The 20,875-nt window shown below is 45.5% G+C and overlaps 12 protein-coding genes across 12 annotated transcripts; 8 read left to right on the plus strand and 4 right to left on the minus strand.

The window, feature by feature from the left end:
* On the minus strand, positions 1 to 1,557 carry DI09_25p10 (saccharopine dehydrogenase; the record flags this gene model as incomplete). The annotated part of the gene is made up of 5 exons (XM_013382841.1): positions 1 to 95; positions 190 to 260; positions 381 to 417; positions 487 to 876; positions 1,040 to 1,557. Coding segments are annotated over 5 exons (1,111 nt in total), but the record flags the coding sequence as incomplete, so codon positions are not given.
* Positions 1,558 to 2,128: 571 nt separating this feature from the next.
* DI09_25p20 (uncharacterized protein) lies at positions 2,129 to 2,916 on the minus strand (the record flags this gene model as incomplete). Its single annotated transcript, XM_013382842.1, has 4 exons — positions 2,129 to 2,293; positions 2,318 to 2,470; positions 2,496 to 2,660; positions 2,692 to 2,916. 4 exons carry the CDS (start codon positions 2,914 to 2,916, stop codon positions 2,129 to 2,131), a joined length of 708 nt encoding a protein of 235 aa, XP_013238296.1.
* Positions 2,917 to 3,677: 761 nt separating this feature from the next.
* On the plus strand, positions 3,678 to 4,919 carry DI09_25p30 (uncharacterized protein; the record flags this gene model as incomplete). The annotated part of the gene is made up of 1 exon (XM_013382843.1): positions 3,678 to 4,919. One exon carries the CDS (start codon positions 3,678 to 3,680, stop codon positions 4,917 to 4,919), a length of 1,242 nt encoding a protein of 413 aa, XP_013238297.1.
* Positions 4,920 to 5,024: 105 nt separating this feature from the next.
* DI09_25p40 (uncharacterized protein) lies at positions 5,025 to 5,305 on the plus strand (the record flags this gene model as incomplete). The annotated part of the gene is made up of 3 exons (XM_013382844.1): positions 5,025 to 5,155; positions 5,190 to 5,262; positions 5,291 to 5,305. 3 exons carry the CDS (start codon positions 5,025 to 5,027, stop codon positions 5,303 to 5,305), a joined length of 219 nt encoding a protein of 72 aa, XP_013238298.1.
* A 39-nt stretch (positions 5,306 to 5,344) lies between these two features.
* Positions 5,345 to 5,733, minus strand: DI09_25p50 (uncharacterized protein; the record flags this gene model as incomplete). The annotated part of the gene is made up of 2 exons (XM_013382845.1): positions 5,345 to 5,572; positions 5,602 to 5,733. The coding sequence occupies 2 exons, from the start codon at positions 5,731 to 5,733 to the stop codon at positions 5,345 to 5,347; spliced, it is 360 nt and encodes a 119-aa protein (XP_013238299.1).
* Positions 5,734 to 6,082: 349 nt separating this feature from the next.
* On the plus strand, positions 6,083 to 7,925 carry DI09_25p60 (solute carrier family 44 protein member 2; the record flags this gene model as incomplete). Its single annotated transcript, XM_013382846.1, has 3 exons — positions 6,083 to 6,464; positions 6,513 to 7,122; positions 7,184 to 7,925. 3 exons carry the CDS (start codon positions 6,083 to 6,085, stop codon positions 7,923 to 7,925), a joined length of 1,734 nt encoding a protein of 577 aa, XP_013238300.1.
* A 176-nt stretch (positions 7,926 to 8,101) lies between these two features.
* DI09_25p70 (uncharacterized protein) lies at positions 8,102 to 11,260 on the minus strand (the record flags this gene model as incomplete). The annotated part of the gene is made up of 3 exons (XM_013382847.1): positions 8,102 to 9,389; positions 9,439 to 9,625; positions 9,781 to 11,260. 3 exons carry the CDS (start codon positions 11,258 to 11,260, stop codon positions 8,102 to 8,104), a joined length of 2,955 nt encoding a protein of 984 aa, XP_013238301.1.
* A 328-nt stretch (positions 11,261 to 11,588) lies between these two features.
* DI09_25p80 (uncharacterized protein) lies at positions 11,589 to 12,702 on the plus strand (the record flags this gene model as incomplete). Its single annotated transcript, XM_013382848.1, has 5 exons — positions 11,589 to 11,826; positions 11,850 to 12,201; positions 12,227 to 12,410; positions 12,441 to 12,548; positions 12,574 to 12,702. The coding sequence occupies 5 exons, from the start codon at positions 11,589 to 11,591 to the stop codon at positions 12,700 to 12,702; spliced, it is 1,011 nt and encodes a 336-aa protein (XP_013238302.1).
* A 193-nt stretch (positions 12,703 to 12,895) lies between these two features.
* On the plus strand, positions 12,896 to 14,143 carry DI09_25p90 (aminomethyltransferase; the record flags this gene model as incomplete). Its single annotated transcript, XM_013382849.1, has 3 exons — positions 12,896 to 13,549; positions 13,599 to 13,863; positions 13,923 to 14,143. 3 exons carry the CDS (start codon positions 12,896 to 12,898, stop codon positions 14,141 to 14,143), a joined length of 1,140 nt encoding a protein of 379 aa, XP_013238303.1.
* Positions 14,144 to 15,336: 1,193 nt separating this feature from the next.
* On the plus strand, positions 15,337 to 15,924 carry DI09_25p100 (uncharacterized protein; the record flags this gene model as incomplete). The annotated part of the gene is made up of 1 exon (XM_013382823.1): positions 15,337 to 15,924. One exon carries the CDS (start codon positions 15,337 to 15,339, stop codon positions 15,922 to 15,924), a length of 588 nt encoding a protein of 195 aa, XP_013238277.1.
* A 130-nt stretch (positions 15,925 to 16,054) lies between these two features.
* DI09_25p110 (uncharacterized protein) lies at positions 16,055 to 19,127 on the plus strand (the record flags this gene model as incomplete). The annotated part of the gene is made up of 3 exons (XM_013382824.1): positions 16,055 to 16,483; positions 16,509 to 17,708; positions 17,838 to 19,127. 3 exons carry the CDS (start codon positions 16,055 to 16,057, stop codon positions 19,125 to 19,127), a joined length of 2,919 nt encoding a protein of 972 aa, XP_013238278.1.
* Positions 19,128 to 19,206: 79 nt separating this feature from the next.
* Positions 19,207 to 20,718, plus strand: DI09_25p120 (glycylpeptide N-tetradecanoyltransferase; the record flags this gene model as incomplete). Its single annotated transcript, XM_013382825.1, has 2 exons — positions 19,207 to 19,931; positions 20,052 to 20,718. The coding sequence occupies 2 exons, from the start codon at positions 19,207 to 19,209 to the stop codon at positions 20,716 to 20,718; spliced, it is 1,392 nt and encodes a 463-aa protein (XP_013238279.1).
* Between the last annotated feature and the right edge of the window lie 157 nt (positions 20,719 to 20,875).

The raw sequence follows: 20,875 nt of genomic DNA on the forward strand, positions 1-20,875 counted from the left end.
CGAGCCTTCCGTCCCTCTGGGCCTCCAAGCGGTGCTCTAACAATACCAGGTCTCGCTCTCCATTTTCATACGAAAGCTTTCTGATCATTAGATCGCTAAGAGCATCTATCCATGAGGCGTATTTTTTCCCATAAAAGGGCTCGAATTGCGAGAAAATCCCCAGCCTAAATTAGAATCCACCTAACTTACCACTGCAGAGCCAATAGATTTTCGGCGTCAAGAGACGCCGTGTTGACCGACAAAAGTTTCATTGCGTCCGCCTAAGGCGTTAAAGTTTGACTTGTACCCATTTAAGCGCATCAGTAAAGATTTTTGTATCCTCCGAGTTGAGCAGCCCGATATTTCTGATTTCAGCCAATATTTTTGCAAAGCCGGAATACCTCAGAGTTCCTCGTATGAAAGTTTTCAAGCCATCGCCTATATTGGTGTTAGATGAATGGCTTGTTCCTACAGTTTTCCAGATTGTATGCGGCAAGATATGCCAACGAGTCCCTATTTGCCAATCCCTCCAAACAAAAACCAGGAAATAGCGATGGCGTCAATATGTTTTTGTGTCTGCTCAAATTGAAATCGCTAAAACTAAAGGCATGGTCAAGAGAGGCTCCCCCCTTATCGATCTCTACAACCTTCCCATCAAGAAGAAATCTGCACTTATTATTGAGTGCTAAAAATGCGCCTTTTGGTGACCACGAGAATTTGTATTTTAGCGGATTTCCAATTCCCGTGCACTCTGGAGCAGGAAGACCCCCGCACCATGATTGAAAAGAAGTTATGTTTGATGGCCCAATTTCGTCAATCATCTTGGAAGCGGTAAGGTGATCAAGCCCGGGATCGAGTCCCATCTCCCCAAGGATGAGAATCCCAGCTTCCTCGGCCCTAGATTTAAAATTTGCATATACCGTTGCTTCATGCCCTTCAACTTGTCGCAGATATATGAAGAGGTAACCATAGGCTTTTTCGTGGCAATCGCAAGCGCTGCAATTCTCCAATGCATTGAGGCAGGTAGCAGACTATCAATAGATATAGGACTTAACCCTACCTAATGACGATATCGTGAGACGAGACAAGGCTTTTTAACAGATCCTCGTTATTCAAAAGATCACACTGTAAATATGAGAACGAGAATTTGGACTCGCTACCATTATAATCAACCGAGCAAGATGGCCCAGATGCGTTTGACGTTGATGGGGAAAGGGTTGGAGTCAGCCCTACGGCAGTCATTTTGATTTTGGATCCCAATGGCAATTTTGCGGAGCTTCGTTCAAAGTAGTCGATTACGGGCATCGCAACAAGGCCATTTCCAAGCAGTAAAATACGTCTAACGTATCCTTCACTTTTGATCGCATGCGAAGGTAGCAAGGGAGACAAATGCGAAAAATTTCCTGCGAATTTCCCTTGTGGCGTTGTAATTTGAGCCCTTTGGAAAACCCTAAAGAAAGATGCAACAAATTCAACTTTGGAACGCCAGAAGCGGATGCGCCATTTTGAATGTATTCGGAAACGATGCCTTTGAGCAGCCCTGAAAAATAGCTTGAAGAATCCTTTGGAAATTGGCATGGCAGATTATCAATTGACATAATCTGGATTTTTCGCCTTGGTCCAATGGCCACATCAAAAAACGGTGCGTCAATGGTGGTGGCCTTTGTTACTATCTCAACTGAGCCCTGGAATAAGACAATTGACGACATACTCCTATGTCGCACGTAATGTCAGAGATCGAAAGTAGACGCAATCTGCCTTCACTTTCTAATGAAGAAAGAGATTTTTGTGTAATAAATCTAGGAAATCGCTGATCCCAGTAAATTCCATTGACAAAAACAGAAATCCAGGGCAGAATCTGCGGGGAAAAGATCTAAAAGCAGTACCTGTGCTGGAAAAAGGTTTTCATATTCTTGTGGATTTGCATAATAATCCTCTTTATCAAAGGGAAGACCTTTTTTGTGAGCAACGTAGTCTTTTGGCGTGATTTTGCAAATAAAAATCTTTTTTTGCGTGGAAGGATCTAAAGGTGAAAACTGGAACCCCAACCATTTGCACTTCTTTTGGTAACCAGCTCTTCCAGTTCATCTGGAAGTACAAACTCGTGGGGAAGTAGCGTAAGCATATCCATGACACCCAAAGAATTAGGTTAATTGGAAAGTACCTTAGACACATGTCCAGAGCCTGTGATACAAAAAATCAATGGAGAAAAAGGTTGAGGAATTCCCTCCGATTGGATTCTCGCTGCAACATGCTCCTTGAGAAGCATTTTTGCCAACGAAACATTGTCGATGTATTGAGCCATTGGAAGGGACTATTTTGAGAAACAAGGCGATACTGTAAATGGATTTGAAAACAGCATTTCCAGCAGCCGATCGCCGAGCCCATGCAACGAGTTTATGATGCCGGCAACGCCTGCATAGTACCCGAATTGCACTTTCCGCTTGCCGTTTTCGTCCACCAAAAGCTCCAAATCAAACAAAGACGATTTCTAAACGATAAGTTCAAAAGGATACTTTTGCAAGCATATCCTTCAATACAGGAATGTTATGCGCCTGGCCCTTATGGGTATGCGAAAAATATAAATACGATATCCTTGGAAGGATTTCGCTAGTTGGAATTTCTTTAATGCCAAGTACCAAATCACACTCCGACAGGTCCTCGCCAATCACTGCGCCCGCCTAAATAAAAATAGATTACCACACCATGTACCTGCGCATAACTGCCATTTGGATAGCATCTTTTGGTACATGGCTGGACTATTACCGAAAGTCCAGAATGTTCCGAAAACAAACTGCTTAAATCTGCAGGAACAATTGGAACCCTTCTCTCCCAGCGACTCTTTCCCTCTCTTCTAATCCCAAGCTTAAAAGTGCCATAAAAGGACTTTAAAATTGAAACCCGGTAACGGGTAAAGTACACACGATCAAGGCGCATTCGAAAGATCAAAATGTGGTAAAATCAATTGGCCATCAATGGCTATTGTCACATGTAATTTTCTCATTTTGTCTAATTCCCCAAATACACACTATGGTTGATGACTATGACGACGAACACACACAACACAGACATTACATGCAACTAAATGGGGCAAGGGTTTTATTAAATTTTCAGAGAGAAGATTAGCATTAAAGTCTTTTAGCACCAGAACATCGACATGCAAACAAGTGCAGCCGCGGTCTCGCTAATGTGACGGCTCTCATCATCAACAAACAAATTTGAATTTTTTTAAAATCTCAAAAGCCCATTAAAACGGCAAAATTTAATGAGCTCCCCTCCTGACATTCAACAAAGACTTCTTTTTTTGGTGCAAGCCAATGCGCTTCTGGCATCATCAGAAAAAACCCAAGTTGTTGCTCGACAGCTTGGCGGTAATTTTAAAAAAATATGCAGGAGAATTGTCCAGAGAGTGTAGGAATCACTGAAAGTTTCTTACCGCGTAGAGATCCGGCCGTTAAAAGAAGTCTTTGCAGAAAATGCTCGATTGTGCTGATTCCGCTGAAAACCTCGTCGTTGAAATCAAGCATTTCGCCCCGTAGGTTCTGTTTGACATGCAGAAATTCGAGTTTCAAGCGTGTCTGTTCATAGCTATGCCCTTTGTGGGATATTGTGATGCATACTTGTGTGTGCCTAGGCGTGTAAAGTTTAAATTTCAACGGGTTTAAATAAAATTTCAGCCCATTTTATTTTGCATTGAAATGACACAAATTTCTCGTTCATTTGTGAATGGCCCCATGATTTCTGGATCATGCAGAGAACATCTTTTAGAACTTATGGATCTCCTTCAGCTATATACGTCGATGGAAGAGGAAACCGACTACAAAGAGGGGTTTCTTCTCACAAATGCTGTAATATCAACTTGCGACTCGATGCTCAGAACCTATGACCCGCAGCGTCATTCATCTTCGGATCAGCTTCCCATTGATTCTCCGGTCTTTTACCACATATACGGTTCTTCTCTCCTTTCTCTTCTTTTTAGAGCCATCTCAAGCTATCTATCAGAGATCTCTAATATCCTGGAAGAGCACGATGGAACAAAAACATCTGTCAAACAAGAATACCAAGAAAGGGTTGTGCCCTTGCGCAAATACCAGAAAATTTTGGTCGAGACCGCGATGGAATATTGCAAAGAGAGCTATCAAAAATCAATCGCCTGTGCAGCTAATATCCTCATGCCAAATGAGCAGGAAAGAAGCGAATCAGATCCTGGCGCTTTTGAGATATTTGATGTTCTTGGAAGCACCGTTGCTAATAGAGAACTATTTTTTGAGTCTTTACTTGCTGAATGTTTCGTTAACAGGAGAGAAATGTACATCCCAGACATCCTTAGCAGGGTTTCCGAGTTTGAGCCATCAATTTGTAAGGATCTTGTCAATGAAATAATTTTGTCAAAGTCCTCGTATTTTATCCAGAACTCGATTTTCTACATCCAAGTTGAGCTAAAATGGGCTGTGAATTTTGAAATTTGTGCATCCACGCCCACTGTCTCTTCTATGCTGGATAACGAGGACATAGCGCCATGCGAGCCCAATTGGGCCTTGGATTTTGAATCTGATTCTGAAGAGGATAGCGATCAAAGTAATGACTTTGAGGAGGATAGCGATCAAAGTAATGACTTTGACGAAGATAGTGATGAAAGTAATGACTTTGAGGAGGATATCACCAATTGCAAGAGCGATGACGGTTCCAATGAAAGCAACAGTGCTAACGAGTCTCCCCTCGAGGATGATCCAGAACTTACTATCAACGAAGATCTCCAAGAAACCGAAAGCTGTGTTAGGGATGAAAATGAGCTAATTCAAGATTTTGAGTCAATCGTCAATATTAAGCAACAGTGCTTCACAGACGCTTCAAAAGCAATCGGCCTTGATCGCTTGTATCTATCCATTTGCGCCCTTAAGGGGCTATTATCATTTGCTGACCAAAATTCGGCCAATTGACCAACATTTTAAATTAAAGCCAAAAATTTCAAATTTCACTCATGGCCACAGAAGCCCTTTTTCCGTTAGGTATGCCTATCCTGGAGGCGTCAACTTGTTGTTTACATGATAGAACTGCTAGACAGGTCCATTGGAAATAGAATTAAAGTTATCCTGAAGGCAGATCGAGAGTTTTGTGGAGTCCTCTGCGGGTTTGATGATTTTGTCAACATCGTTTTGGAAGATGTCACTGAGATGTAAGATCAATGGCGGCTTATTGCAATTTTGTAGATTTACCAACCAGGAGGGTCGACACGAGTGCAAGCTCTCTAGAGTATTACTGAATGGAAATAACATTTGCATGGTAAATCCCCGATCTTAACCGATAATAGATAATCCCCGAATAAACATCAAAGTTAACCGGTTTATTATTTTATAGATCATCACTACCTTAAAAACCGGTGAGTGGCATATGCCAACAGGAACATCGAGACCGCAGCACAAAGACCGTAATAAAGGCCCAAGTTTCGTTTCTTTGGGCTTGCTGATTCTAGCCTTCCAATTGCAAAACTCTTCAGCCGCTCTCGAGCGTCTGACGAGTGGCCGATATCCTCAAATGCTTCCGTTGCATCTTGGCCTGCATAGTCTCGAATTACTGTTTTACCACCAGGATGCTAAAGGTTATTTGCGCTACAAGATCTACCTCCAAGTGGAAAGTTGTAACATCGTACACGATCCCATCAACAATAACCCAAAGATCATCGATGCGGTTGTGCTTCTCGATCTCCAAATGAGAGTAAACCTTTTCAGTAGATCCACAAGCACTATGCACCATGAAAAGGAAAATTTTTAGGGTTGTCAACCACAAACAACCAGGTGATAAATTTCAATATGCCCAAAATTTTTCCCATTATTGCCCTTTTAGCTACTCTGGTGTATCTCGCCCATAAATTGGTGCAATTTTTCGAGCAAGTAACTTGGATACCAAGGGATATTTTTGCATGCCAATTTATTTGGAGAATGTGTATCTTATTGATGTGATGAAGCCCGCCTCTGGTCACACCATTTAAAAATGTTGCTGTACATTTCGCTCCAAAATGAGGACAATTTAATTAGCCCGTAAATCAGCCAATCATTTTTATCCTGGATATTATGTGTTCTAACTGACGAAACTAGTTTCTTCCATGCAGAGTGAATCACGCGCTCCGTTCGACCCAAATTTAAAATATAAGGTCAGAGACTTTGTATGGACCCTTTTGTTTATACTATATGTTGGCGGTATGGTATTTATTTCGCGGTGCACAGTTTCCATGGAAAATATCAACAGAGTTAGATATGGTTCCGATTCTGATGGAAATGTTTGCGGCACGGTCAATAAAAGGCCTGACGGCTCAATTCTCGATCTTACTGGCCTTCCCTATGCCTTTTTTATGGATGGCCACAATCTCCCGAAAAGCAAGATCATCTGCGTTTCAAAATGCCCTGAAAAAAGCACGTATTGGAGCGACATTTGTTCTTACTTGGATAACGATAGCAGATGCGTTGTCGGGTACCCCTCTAAACCAAGTATTGCTGTTTTTTAATTTTTAGCTTTTAACCGATGTGTTCCTGTAGATTTATTTGCATCTGATCCCAGCTCCACATTGTCTTCAAAAAACTGGAAGAAAGCTGAAGTCGAAGGCTTTTTGGGCGATCGAACACCCTTGGAGTCGTTTCCGGAGGCCATTGCGGATTCTTGGGACTTGATCGTGATTTCGTTGGGAATCGCCACTTTTCTTGCCATTTTGTGGCTATTTTTCATCCCGTTTATTTCAACGCTGGTGGTGTGGATCACCATTTGGGTCACTCTTTTGATATCAAAAATAGCAACCGCATATGCATGGGGCCTCTATTATGAGGTGGCCACCAATACCGATTTGTCTTTTATCTACCAGATTGATTTCTTTGCCGCAAATGAGAAATTGCTGCTGTGCCTTGCGAGTTCTTTTTCCATTCTTTTGGTGTTTATCAGCTTTTTCATGCTTTCTTGCTATAAAAGAATGGATTTGTCGATCCAACTGATTGACGAGAGCTCGAATTTGCTGCAAAAGGTGCAGCTTGTATTTTTAGTGCCCATTGTTAATTATGTGCTCATCATGGCGCTGTTTTCGCTTGCCATCGTCGTGGTTTCTATTTTGATTTTTTGCAAAGACCAGGTGTTTTTCGAGGCTTCTGCAATCTTAGCGTTATATGTCTGCCCAATTGAGACACCCAGGGACAAGTATGCCAACTATTTTTTTCTTTAGGCTCATAAATTGCTTTCTAATTTACTTTTTATTTGGACTGGTTTGGGTTTGGAATGTCATCGATGCCGTCTGTGATAGCATCATTGGTGGAGCGATCGCAGAATGGTATTGGACCCCTGCATCTGTCAAGGATAAGCATGTTTCCAATTCGGTGACCCTGCTGTTTCGATCTACAATCAGGACGCTCTACTACTCATTTGGAAGCATCGTGATGGGCTCTCTCATGATCTCCTTCCTGTTAGCAATCAGATACATGCTCGAATTTATCAAGAAAAAGCTTGAGGGTGTCGAATACCGACTGATTCGCCTCGTTCTTTCTGCCACTCAGTTCATCCTATTTTTTATTGAAAAGTTCGTTGCATATATGAACCGGGCCGGCTACATACACATGGCCATGTATAATTCGTCCTATGTTGACTCTGTGCATTCTGTTGCAAATTTACTTTCTCGAAACTCGTTTAGATCATTTGTGCTGGGATGGATCACCTTTCTTGTATTGTTTATAGCAAAGTCTTCCATTACCCTTGTCGCTGTTTCGTATGCAGCACAAGAGCTTTTCGTGGTGTCTGACAGTGCGGACGTGAAATATTATTTCAAATCCACCCATGTGGGAACGGCTTTGGTATGGAAGCTTTGTAACTTTTTATCGTTAGGTTGTGTTGATACTTGCTTACATCATTGCAAGCGTGTTTGTCTCCGTCATGGATATTGCCATCCATACGCTGTTTATTTGTTTTCGTAAGCCCATTATTATTCTTACCCTCTCTGTAGTTGAAGATTGCGAGAGAAACGACGGGTCTAAAGCGCGTCCATATCTGATGTCGGAAGGCCTACGTAGATTTGCAGAGGAAAATAAAGCCTCCGCATAGCAAAATAAAATAATTTAATGCTTTAATTTTAGCGCTGGAGCGAGTGTATTCAGTTCCTTTTTCTAATCGATGCTCGTCTATTGCGCGAGGCGGCGTTGGCCTTGCTTCCCGCCACAGACTCGTCCGGTATGGCTGGGGTATTTGATGCTACACTTGGCAATGCTGATGCCGCGGAAGGTGCAGCCGATTGGGTCAATACTCGCGAGGTGGTCAGTTTTGGGCTTGTAATGGCAATGGGCGGTGTAAGCTTTTCATCACTTTTTTTGTTGAGATCCTCGACAAAAATTGATGAGAGAGAAGGTACGTTTTTAAAGCAGTCTTCGATCCTACTTTTTGACGGTGTTCCTCCATGCCCATCCTCCTCCTGCCCCGATGAAGAGTCAGAAGAAAAAGAGAGATCCTGTTTGGTTGCCAAAGGCCGTGAATCTAATGGCAGATGGTTTCTTTTTGAAGCATCCTCTAGTCTTTGTGGAATGGCTGATAAGGGCTGAGAAAAAATGACGTTTTTAAACCGCTTATCATCATCTTCTGACGAGGAGGAGGAGGAGCTTTCTTCTTCAGAGGAAGATTCTCCGGAATCACTTTTTGCTGGAGCTGGGGGCCTGGTAGCAACATTATTTTGGCTCTTTGGCGCACACGCTCCACCCGGTATTTGATCATCAGATGATCCGCTTTCGGAAGTATCAGTGTCCGAGGTATCATCTTCGGAAGATTCGCTCTCAGAATGCTTTTTGTGATGATTGGCATTGGGGTGTCCATATTTTTGGACCACTGCCGCCTTATTTTTAGCTTCCTCGCCCACAATGGTGTGTGTCTGTTTGATGAGATTGGGCTTTTTTTCTTCATCACTCGGGTGTTGTTGCTTGAAATTCGCCGTCGCTGCTATTTTTGTGGCAGGCATGTTCAAAGGAGGACCATCCGGCGCTGAATCTACCTCGTCGCTTTCGCCCAGTGACTCGGTAATGGAGAGTGATTCTTCTTCAAGATCATCATCATCCTCCTCCTCGTCTTCCATGTCTGCGGAGCTTGTTGACGAAAGAGCGGGGGCCACAATTGTCTCAATCTCCTCATCCTCAGTCTCTTGATGGAAATTAACGGATGCACCGCCAAGGTGTGGGAATGGGTCGTGGGCATCGCTGTCCGATTGGATTGGGCTAAATTTAGAAATCAAGTCTTCTATTTCGGCCTCGTCAGAAGAATACGAGTTCCGCTGTTTTTTGCTGGAAACCGGTCCCGCACACGGGTCGGTCTGGTCGGTGATTACGAGAATTGTGCTTTGGTCGCCAAGGACTTCAGATAGCACATCTTCATCGCACATGTCATAATGATCCGGGGTCCTAAGAAAAAACCGTTCAAGCCTACATCTGATAAAGCAGATAAACTTACCTGTCTGGGGCGTATAAAGAGGAAAAGCGGTCTTTGATTGCGGATCTCAGCTCTGAAATGGGGATTGAGCTATTTTTTACAATCAGAAACTGATATAAAAGATCGTGATCTTTTTCCTCATAAGACCGCTTTTTGGCTTGGCAACGCAAAGCAGGGCAAAAGATTTTGACTTGATAACGGTTGGCCACTTTGAAAAAATTTAATAATAAAAATGCAATTTTATTTATGCAAGTGCCACAGTGGGTGGCGATCGGCTTGCTTGTCGTCCCCTTCTAAATAAAGACGCCATTGAAGAGAGCCACTTTGAAAGTACAAATCGGATCCTTTTGAAAAAAGACACACGGCGCTCGACATTTTGATCCTCTGTGCAAGTATTGTCGTTGAGCTCTTTTTCTTCCAAGGCACGCTTTAGCGAATTATAGCAGTCAAATTTGCACATGGGACAGGATGATGCTCTATTAACGAGCCATGCATCGATGCATTCTGGGTGGAAGATGTGCTGGCAAGGCAATTCCCTTACTTTTGATTTGATTGAAAAATCTTCAATACAAATGGGACACATGTCGTTGAACAATATGGGAGACGTTGGTTTTCCAGAAGAAAAGTAATAAAGTGAGCTCCTTATCGTTTTCATAAGCCATGATGAGGTAGATCGTACCGACGGTGCGGGCGAGGCCACAGTCGCTGCAGAGTTGTTGCCTGCAGACGTGGTGCCAGACCGTGAAGTAGAGGTGGACCTGATGCGTTGGCCATTCTCGATCGGATTATCGATGTTTGAATTGATATCGACAATGTTAATGGTAGTCGAGGTATTTTGGATGCGCGACTCCAGCGTGATGGGCGCGCTGGATTGACTGCCATCATCCACACCGCTGTGTGTATTCAGAAACACTGCATCGTCTGGAGTGGAAGATCTTTTTCTCAAGCCGCTTTGCACGTTTTCCAAGTCTCCGTATACACGGATGGGAAGATATCGCAAATATGCTTCTGGAAGAACCTGTTGTTGCTGGAACCCGGTCTCGGTGTTTCCACCTTGGCCTTGCTGGTGCCCCCTTGAATGGAAAAAGTAAAAATGAAGAACGATGGAGGTGATGAAGGAAACTGCCAACAGCACCACGACAACCAAAAGCGCAAATTCAAGCACCCCCAAATTTCTACTTGCATCTAGCCCTGTGACAAGAGTTGCCCTCAGCCAAGCATCATCCTGGGAATGGTTAACGGGGGCAGAATCGGAAACGGCAGCAAACGAGGTAACGTTGCTGGCCGTCATGGTGGGCGAGCTATTGTTTAGCGTTGGCAAGCCGCCAGGCGGGACCGGAAGGATTCTATGCTGTCTATACCAATTGGTCAGGCTAAGCAGCGTTTCTCCGATTCCCGTTGCCACTGAAAAGACAACCAGTCTTGACTTTATGCCCTTGAGCAAGATATCTTGATCCGTAGGTAATATCGGTCCAATTAGGATGATCCCAACCACAGAAGGGATGCGCTGCGCCATCATTAACTTGCGGTCAATGGAACAGTTTCCGCTCATCTCCATCAACACAACAATTTTGGAATTCTGTTCCGACGGCGAAAATAGGATTTTAGTGGAGACATTATTATTTGCCGATGTCGTCGTAAAAATCGATTGTTCCAATGGCTCGCAGCCATCGAGCGGAGAAAACGGGATCAGCTCACCAACCACGTTTCCGTCAGAATGCTCGTCATCGTTATTATCTTCGTTCTCGGGCCCATTTACAAAGTCTAGTGTCGACTCGGAATCGACCTGAGAGATGCCAGAAAACGAAGATGAAATTGCAGAGATGATTGGAACTGCATCCATGAGGGTCGCATTTACCGGCTGCTTATCTATGCCGGGGATGACCGATTCGATCCTGATGAAAGAGCGAGAATAGACGTGAGCCACCGATAACAGCAGAAAGCTAACAAATAATAAAATTTTCTTCATTGCCCTCGCCAACGTAATGCATGAATGCATTAATATTAAAAAGACAAGGGACAGCACCCAAATTTAGAAGTTTGAAGAATGATCACTCATTAGTAAATCTTAAAGCTTCTGTATATGTAATAAAGACAAGCTAAATTTTAAACTTTATTTGCATCCATCCATCCATCCATCCATCCATCCATCTATCCACCCTCCCATAATAATGCCACCCATTTCCTCATCTGCCCATGCTTCTCCGACTAAGCTAGCATCAAAGCCCTCTCCTTCGGGAAAGGCTTTGCTGGCCCAGGCAGAAGCAAAGTTCAATTCGTCAAAAAAAAGCTCAATTACCTGGTGGATATCCTCTCTCTTTTCTACTCGCATGTCAGAGGAAGATAATGTGGAGCAGGCTGCCGAATTGTTTGGACAGGCTGCCAATAGATTTAAAATCGACAAACTTTGTAAAGCCAACTTTTTATTGTAGGGAACGATGCGGGAAGCGCCTTTTTACGGATGGCCACTTGCAGTTCGATTATTGGAGAGCGTGACGACGAGCTGTCTGCGCTTGTTTCGGCGGCCTCTTGCTTTAAAAAATCGGAATTTCCCCAAAAAGCAATTGATCCTCTAACTACAGCATCGCTGGGATATCTTGAACGCGGACGGTTGCATACGGCGGCCAGACAATTTCGCGACCTTGGGGAGCTCTATGAAATTCTTGCTGGAAAGCCAATTGAATCCGGGGACTATTTTACGCCATCAAGTGAACCTTTTTTTTTAAAGGCAATTGAGTTTTTTCAAAAGTCTTCCGATCTTTTTCTTGGCGAAGACGCGATTGCGTATGTTTTGCAGGGCTTATTTTAGAACGTCCAATGCGTGTTTGATCCGAGTTGGAATGCTTGCAGCACTTTGCAAGGACTTTCCTCTCGCCGTGCGAACATTTGAAGAAATGGCGCGACAAAGCATTTCGCAGGCGCTTGCCAAATGGTCCGTCAAAGAACATTTGTTCCGAGCCTCACTGTGCATGCTTGCCAGCAGAGATTATGATGTACCGACGATTGCATAATATTTCCCATAGCTGACCTCTATTGAGAGAGCACATACGTCTGAGTACATCACTTTGGATTCTGGATTTTCTATGTCGCTCGAGTGCGCTTTTGTCGCTGTATTTATTTCCTCTGATTTCGTAGGATATCATTAGCGCGTTGAAGGAGGACGATTTGGAGTCCTTTAATGCCATAGTCTCCGAGTTTGACAAGATGTCTCCGTTTGATGCATGGAAGTCTGCGCTTCTTCTACTGATTAAGCAGCGGTTTGACGAAACGGAGTCGCTCGCCTAGTGTGTAAAAATAAACCCCAACATTCTCCACTTGACATGTTGATTTTTCAAGCCAAACCAACACAAGCAACGCAAAAATTAGCAAAGCTTGCTGGAAGCGTACACATCGCGTAGCACATGATTGCTTTTTGCAGCGAGAAGGACCCCGGTTTAAGGTTTGACATTGCACCTCTCAACAGCGTCCAAATAAAGAAATGCGTGCAATAACTCCACTAATCAGTGGATGTGACATTTTTGAAGATATGAAATTGAGTCCATTTCACAGCATGCACGTTTCCCGTGACGCCCATATGACGCCGTTTTATGACTGGAGGCTTCCATTAAGCTTTTCACCAAATTTCTCTCCGCTTGAAGAGGCAAGAGAAGCCCGCCGAGGTGCGTTGATCTTCGATATTTCACATATGAACAGAATCTCAATCACAGGAAGGTCTGCAATTGCTCTGGTATCAAAAATTACAAGATCCAATGTTGAGATGAAGGATTTTTTTAGATACTCTCTGATTTTAAGTGACCATTGCTTCATCATCGACGATGCAATGATTCATGCCAGCCACAAACAAGTTCTGCTTGTCTGCAATGCCTCGCAAAAGCAGAGCGTCCATGCAAGGATACAAGAGACAATTTCGCAGTTGGCATTGCAGAATGAGTCCATACAATGGAAGGAGCACACAACACCTTCAATAGCCATCCAGGGTAAAAAATTCGCACTCACAAAAGGTCCAAAGGCAAAAGAAATTCTGCAAGATCTTGTTCAAAATAGTGAGAACATCTACTTTGGCCAAATTGCGCCGATTCCCGGTGTTGGGACACTTGCGAGGACTGGATATTCGGGAGAAGACGGCTTTGAGGTATCAAGTCCACTATCAAGCGTAGATTGCATTTGATGGTGTTGAACAGGGAGTTTCCTTTTGTGAACACGCCATTGGCAAATACCAGTTCCTAAAATGGGCTGGACTCGGAGCAAGAAATATCCTTCGATTAGAGGCGGGGCTACCGCTCTCTGGAGTGGATTTTTCTTCCAATCGACGCGGATCGTTGGCGGAATTCGTTACTCCAAAGCGAGCTGGTCTCTCCTGGGCCGTTAGTGAAATGTCAAGTGTCGAACTAGACGACCCGTATAAGAGAACAGGGTTCATTTTGGATTCGGTAATTCCGGCAAAGGGTAAGAATCTCTTGCTAATTGAGTTGGAATTTGAGTTTACTTTTCCCTTATCACTATAGAAGGTGCCCCCATCAACGAGCTGACGGGTCACAAAGTGGGCGAAATTACCTCAAGCTGTCCATCTCCAACATTGGGAAAGACAATAGCGATGGGATATCTTCACGTTTCTGCAAAAGGCCCGTTCGTGGTGCCTGTGGGCGCCTCTTTTTCTGCGCACGCGACAAAAGTCACGCTACCGTTTATACCGCACTCCTTTTATCGGAAATCACCTGCATCATGACGCACCAATTGCTTGCTTTTTAAAATTAAAATTAATTTCCCTCACAAAGGCAACATCGGCATTCCCGATAATTAGATGGCAGTAGAAGGCTTAAAAACCGACCGGTATATCTTAAAAATGCTCTCAAGCGACATCAAAAGATGTGAAACGACAATCTCAACCCATATACTGCGGTAGCTTATGCAGCATCGACATTTGTTTTCTCATAAATTAAGGCAACATTGCATGGCTGCATATCCGTGTGTACTTCCATTTATGTCCCTACTGTTACCTCTGGTATGATATCACATGKAAAGAGGATACCGATATCAAATGTTCATTTGAAGGTCCTTACAAATCTTCTATTAGACTCTTTATTTTGTAAATGTTGCTATCCATCTTAATGGAGCTTTGGCTTTCAAAGCCCTGCTGATGACTGGAAAGTTTCATGGACTTTTTATATATTTTTGTTTTCTTTAAAGTGTATCAAATTCATAGTTGGCTTATCCGTAGCAGACATTGTCATCTGCACGCATTCGCGTTGTCCATAAAGCTTGTTTGTGTTCAACTTTGTTAGCCAGCAGAAGTTTCGATATCTTTGGCAATTTCTTGCATTAGGTGTGCTATTCTATTTTTAGCGCTTTTTCATCCAAATGATAAACCCCAATTCCGTGGCCCTTGCTGTCTATCCTATTGGCCGCATCGGAAAAATATCCAACAGCACCAATTTGGAATTTTGAAATATTTCTAATTTCGTAACATCCTCAATGATTGGTGTTTTCTCCGTCCAATGGCTGGCTTTAACACGTGCTTCTGCCATTACATTGCACGTTAAGTGTCCCAGGAAGGCATTTCAGCCTGATTGATGAATCTTGGAGAATATATGCTGTGCACATACCTTTCCGGGACGTTCGCCTTTTTTGCGATCGTCTTCACGCTGTATTTCTTTTTTCTAAAGATGTAAGTTGTTCAAATCGGTGATTGTAATAGGATATTTATCCGATCACTTTGCTCCAAACGTAAGCGAGAGAAGGGCGCCATCGATGCGCAATCGGCAAAGTTTGACGGATATCTTTTCTTTATGCCTGCAATGCTGCTTACAGCAACGTAAGTATTTCCCTTTTACTTTCAGCTGCGTTTTGTGGTTCTTTTATGGGATTGCCATTAGCGACAAAACAACAATTTTTATAAATGTGGTCGGGTTTTTGATCTCAATGTATGCCATGTGCTTGTTATGCGGCATCTTGCCGACCGACAAACGGAGCCTGGTGATCTTGGGTGTGCAAACATTTGCCACCATTGCGATTTTGGTATGGGTACTGTGGTATGTCCAATGCGGCACACAGGGAAATGATTCACTATTGGGGATGATTGCTTGTGGCGGTTCGCTACTCGCCCTCGGCTGGCCGCTTTTACAATATTCTCACGGGGAAGGTACGGTGGAGAGCCTGAATAATGGCGTCAAAAAAAATGGCTTGAAGGCTTTCTCTGGTGCTGTTCTACTCAGAGCATCGCCGGAGCTGGCGGCATTTGCATCCTCGGTCTCTTGGGCCCTGTATGGGACAACCCTTGACTTTAACATGAACATCATTTTGCCAAACATAATTTCAGCGCTTTTCTCGATAATGCAGCTGTTTAGACCAAAGGATGGCCGCCTTGTCAGGGTTGACCCGTCTGCTTGTGAGATCTCATCTGCCACTAAAGCCACCGAGGCCAACGATGCTGCAGATGAGATGCACATCATTCAAATGCCATACACTGTCGAGATTCGACCACAAACTATTTCCGTGGGTGTACGATAGTGGCCGATATGCGGACTCGCTGTATAAATGTGTAAATGTGTACATACGGATACCTGTGGGGTGTACAATTGCCTTCACTAGGCTGCTTGATTGTCAATTCAAATTAATAAAATGTAAAAAAATTTATTTTATGGATCCAGACGGGTGTTCCTCGCTACATGCAAACTTTTCCCTGCCCACGGTGCGGCACGAGGTAGCACTGCCAGAGGCGTGCACCCCTGAGCATGTGCCAAAATATGACCCCACTGCCACTTTGGAGAGCCCCGCAAGACGCTATCCATTCACACTTGACCCGTTTCAGGCAATCTCAATTGCCTGCCTCGAGGCTAAGGAGTCGGTGTTGGTTGCCGCACACACGTCCGCTGGAAAGACAGTTGTGGCAGAGTATGCCATTGCCATGGCCCTGCGCGACCGGCAGCGCGTAGTCTATACGAGCCCCATAAAAGCACTTTCAAATCAAAAGTATCGCGAGCTGCTGGATGCTTTTGGCGACGTCGGGCTGATGACAGGAGATGTCACCATCAATCCTGCCGCGTCTTGCCTAGTGATGACGACCGAGGTGAGCTGAAAGTCTTATGTGGTAGATATATCGCTCCATGCTGTACCGCGGCTCAGAAGTAATGCGAGAAGTGGCCTGGGTCATCTATGACGAGATTCACTACATGCGCGATAAGGAGCGTGGCGTGGTGTGGGAAGAGACAATTATTTTGACGCCGTCAAGTGTGCGTTTCGTTTTTCTTTCTGCGACGATTCCAAATGCATTGCAATTTGCCGAGTGGATCAGCGCGCTTCACAAGCAACCGTGCCATGTGGTTTACACAGAAATGCGACCAACCCCTTTGCAGCACTATGTCTTTGGGGCAAGTGGCGATGGCATCCATCTTGTGCTCGATGAGCGCAAGAATTTCCGCGAAGATAACCTCGCCAAGGCACTGGCGGCGGTGGGCAGCCAAGAAAGTCGGTCTTCCACGGCCGGTTCTGATCTACAAAAGATAATACGGCTTATTATGGGCCGCGCTCTGCACCCGGCGATAGTTTTTTCTTTTTCGCGGCGCGAATGTGAAGCCAATGCCGTCCAAATGGCCGGGATGGACCTCAACACGGAAGACGAAAAAGATCTGGTGTCGCTCGTTTTTGCCAATGCGACAGAAGCTCTTTCAGAAGAGGATCGATCACTACCGCAGATTGCCTCGCTATTGCCGCTGCTACGGCGCGGCATTGCACTGCATCACTCTGGGCTGTTGCCTGTGCTCAAGGAGGTCATCGAAATTCTCTTTCAGGAAAACCTGATAAAGATCCTCTTTGCCACAGAAACTTTTGCTATCGGGTTGAACATGCCAGCGCGAACGGTTGTCTTCACTGCGATCCGAAAATTTGATGGTGAAACCGTGCGGACGATCTCACCTGGCGAGTATATCCAAATGTCTGGTCGGGCAGGCCGCCGTGGTATCGATGCGCGAGGTGTTGTTATCCTGATGATGAGCGAACGCGTGCAACCAGAACTTCTGCGTTCAATAATGTGTGGCAGCGCAGATCCGCTTCATTCTGCATTTAGGCTCTCATACAACATGGTGCTAAACATGATGCGACTAGAAGGGTTCCACCCCGAGGCCATGCTTGAGCGTTCCTTTATGCAGTTCCAAAATCGCAGTGCATTGCCGCTTCTTGCTGCCCGTGTTGAGGCGGCCGCAAGCGCTGCTGCCAATGCTGCTGCCGAGGCCTCTCGCTTTGTTTCTGGCTCCATTGATGCCCAATCACCTGCCATTGATACCCATTTGGACATCGTTGGCAGCTCCAGCGGCAATTTGCATCCGAATCCTTCTTCTGCGCTAGACATACCGGCAACAGGTGCAGTTGGACTCCCCTCGACACATGGCACCCTTGCGACAGAAAGCGAATCCATAGTCCAAGAGACTAAATGTGCTTCGGTCGATGTGTTGCTAAAAAGATTTGCAGCCACGGAGCAATTACGGACGGTGCGAGAGGAGATCCGCCGTCGTGTTTTTGATGCTAGCATTATTTTGCCATTCTTGCAGCCTGGCCGTCTTGTGCGAGTGCGTACAGAGAATAGCACGGGCGACTCTGGGGCATCATGGGGGGCAGTGTTGTCCACACACAAGATCAAGAGTGCACGGCCGCAAAACCTTTCTCCGTGGATCGTAGACGTCATGGTGAGCTCGGGTGAAGTTGTACCATTCTCTCTGGACCTTGTTGACAATATCTCTTCGATTCGCATGGTAATTCCTGGGGATCTCAAGTCTGCAGAGCAGCGTCAGCGGCTAGGCACGTCTATGACAGAGCTTTTTCACCAGTTTCCTAGCGAGAAAATTCCAGTGCTTTCTCCCACTGAAGACCTTGGGCTTGCCACTGATGGCGCCTTTATGCGCAGCGTTACCAAGCGTGATGCGCTTGAGCGCCGCGTACACCAATTATGCATTAGCGATGCAGAATTGGCTGCAGCGAGGGCGGTTGTGGAGGCCCGAGCAGAACTCGTAGCTGCGCAACGGACCCTGCATGCCGCAACCCTGGTCTCGCAGATGGATGATCTACGACGGCGGCGGCGCGTCCTCCGCCTTCTGGGCTTTACAGAGCCAGCAGGCGGCCTTTCTAACGCTGCCGCGGCCGATTTTATGTTGGAAACTCGAACATCCGATGTCGTCATCATCAAAGGACGTGTTGCATGTGAGATTTCCACCGGTGATGAGCTCGTATTGACCGAGCTGCTTTTCGCCGGTGTCTTCAATGCGCTGTCGGTGGAGGCAGCACTTGCTCTCCTTTCGTGTTTCGTTTGCGAGGAGAGAGCTCCAGAAGGCAGTGCTAGTGCTCTTCCAGAAGAACTGCGAGCACCTTATGCACAGCTTTTGGAGACAGCGCGAACCGTAGCACGCACTTTGCGCATCGTCAGCGATGATGTTGCTGCTGATGGGGATAGCGAGCGTGCTTTATCGGAGCAGTTTCGTCCCACCCTTATGGAGGCGGTAATGTCGTGGGCACGTGGTGCCAAATTTGCCGTTGTCTGCAAAATTGCGGACAGTGTTTTCGAAGGCTCCATCATACGCACCATGAGACGGCTCGAGGAGCTGTTGCGGCAGCTCTGTCAGGCCGCAAAGACAATTGGATCTACCACGCTCGAAGTCAAGTTTGCCGAAGGCATCACGGCGATACGCCGTGACATCGTCTTTGCTAGCTCGCTTTATTTATAATATTGATCCCTCGCATCGGCAACGTACAAATACGCGATCCATTAAAATTCAAGCTTCTCGGCTGGTGGAATTTAATTTAATGTACACATGGCTTGTCGGCCAGCGGCGTCATCCCTTCTGGGAGAAACAGCCTGTGGCACATACCCCTGTGGACCTGCTTGCGGTGAAGCCCGTTGATATTGGGAAACCCTTGGATGTCCAGCATGCAGCATCCTGTGCACTGCCGAATAAAGCTTTACATGCTAGGACAAGTGAATTGGCGATAAATGGCGAGCCACCTGTAATCGAAGGGCCCATTTCCGGGCTATACTGGTGCCGTCTCCATGTGGAAAATTCGGCAGAGCTAGCAGATATGGTTGGGCTTCTTGGCGACCATTACGTGGAAGATTCTCCCAGTACGCTTCGATTTGCGTATTCGGCCGATTTTTTGCGCTGGGCACTGGAGGACTACGTCTTTGAGATGCCCACCACCGATGCCTGCGGTGGGGGTGCAGAAAAAGACGACTCTTCTACGCCCAGCATATCGCGTCTGTGTTCCCATCCTGCACTTATTGTGGGCATTCGCGATAGCCAGATGACGCTTAAGGGATGCATTGCGGCTACACTGATGCCGATGCACATTGGAAAATCCACTGCAAAGATTGCGCTCGTAAATTTTCTTTGCGTGCATCGAGAATTGCGTGGCCATCAGCTGGCACCGCTTTTGATAAAGGAACTAACTCGGCTTGTTCATGCGGAATATGGTGTGTTCCAAGCGCTCTTTTCCACCGAAAGAATCCTTCCGGCGCCCGTTGCAACGTGCAGGTATGTGTGGCTGCTGTTTTCATTGTGTTGCTTCTATTGTTAAGCGTCTCTATGTTTCCGTGATAACTCTCTTCGCCACTTGGGGGCCGTTTGCTCCAAAATATCATTTCTCACCGCTAGATATTGGCATTATCCTCTGCGCGTATCCAGGCTCGTAGAGACAGGGTTCATTTCAAAGTGCTCCGAGGCCACGCTTGCATACTTCAATACCAAATATGCACCGGAGCGGATTGTTGCCGGTATATCGCAGAGCGACTACTGCCTGCGTGCCTTCCGAGAACATACAGATGCCAAAGTGGCTGCTGAACTATTGGAAGCACATTTTGCCAAGCATTTTGAGTTTAGACCCGCCTTTGGCACCTCGCTTATACGGCGGCTGATGACTCAAAGGCCAGGAGTTATCTACTCGTATCTGCTGTTTCGCGAAGAAGTCTCGGTAGCTTTCGGCGCCATTTATGCCCTACCCTCTAAGGTTCTCAACAACAACGAAACCAAAGTTTCGGATGGCACTATTCCCGGCTGCGAGGACGAAATAGCACAATGTGAAGATAGCCGGCCAAATGCGACGATAGACACTGAAGCAGAGGTAGAAACTATCCGCGTCGCATATCTCTATTACACCGCTTGGCGCGACGATGAGCATGCGGAACATTTGCTTAGGCATTTACTTGCGGAAGCCTATAAGCTGGGCTTCGATGTTTGCAACTGCCTCAATGCAGCTGGGGTTTCTGAAAGGCTGTTGGACGAGGGCTGCAAATTTTGGTCCGGTGATGGATTTCTAAGGTAGGCGTATCGTCATCCTTCCACGATTTAGGTATTATTTTTTCAACTTCAAGTCTCCCAAGCTCACGCCGGAAAAGATGCCTTTTCTGTTCGTATAGGGGCGTCTTATCGCAAATCTGATAATAAAATTAACGTCACATATTAAATGGTCATCTTTGCAC

Source organism: Mitosporidium daphniae (assembly GCF_000760515.2).
Source record: "Mitosporidium daphniae strain UGP3 chromosome Unknown contig-25, whole genome shotgun sequence".
Lineage (NCBI taxonomy): Eukaryota > Fungi > Microsporidia > Mitosporidium > Mitosporidium daphniae.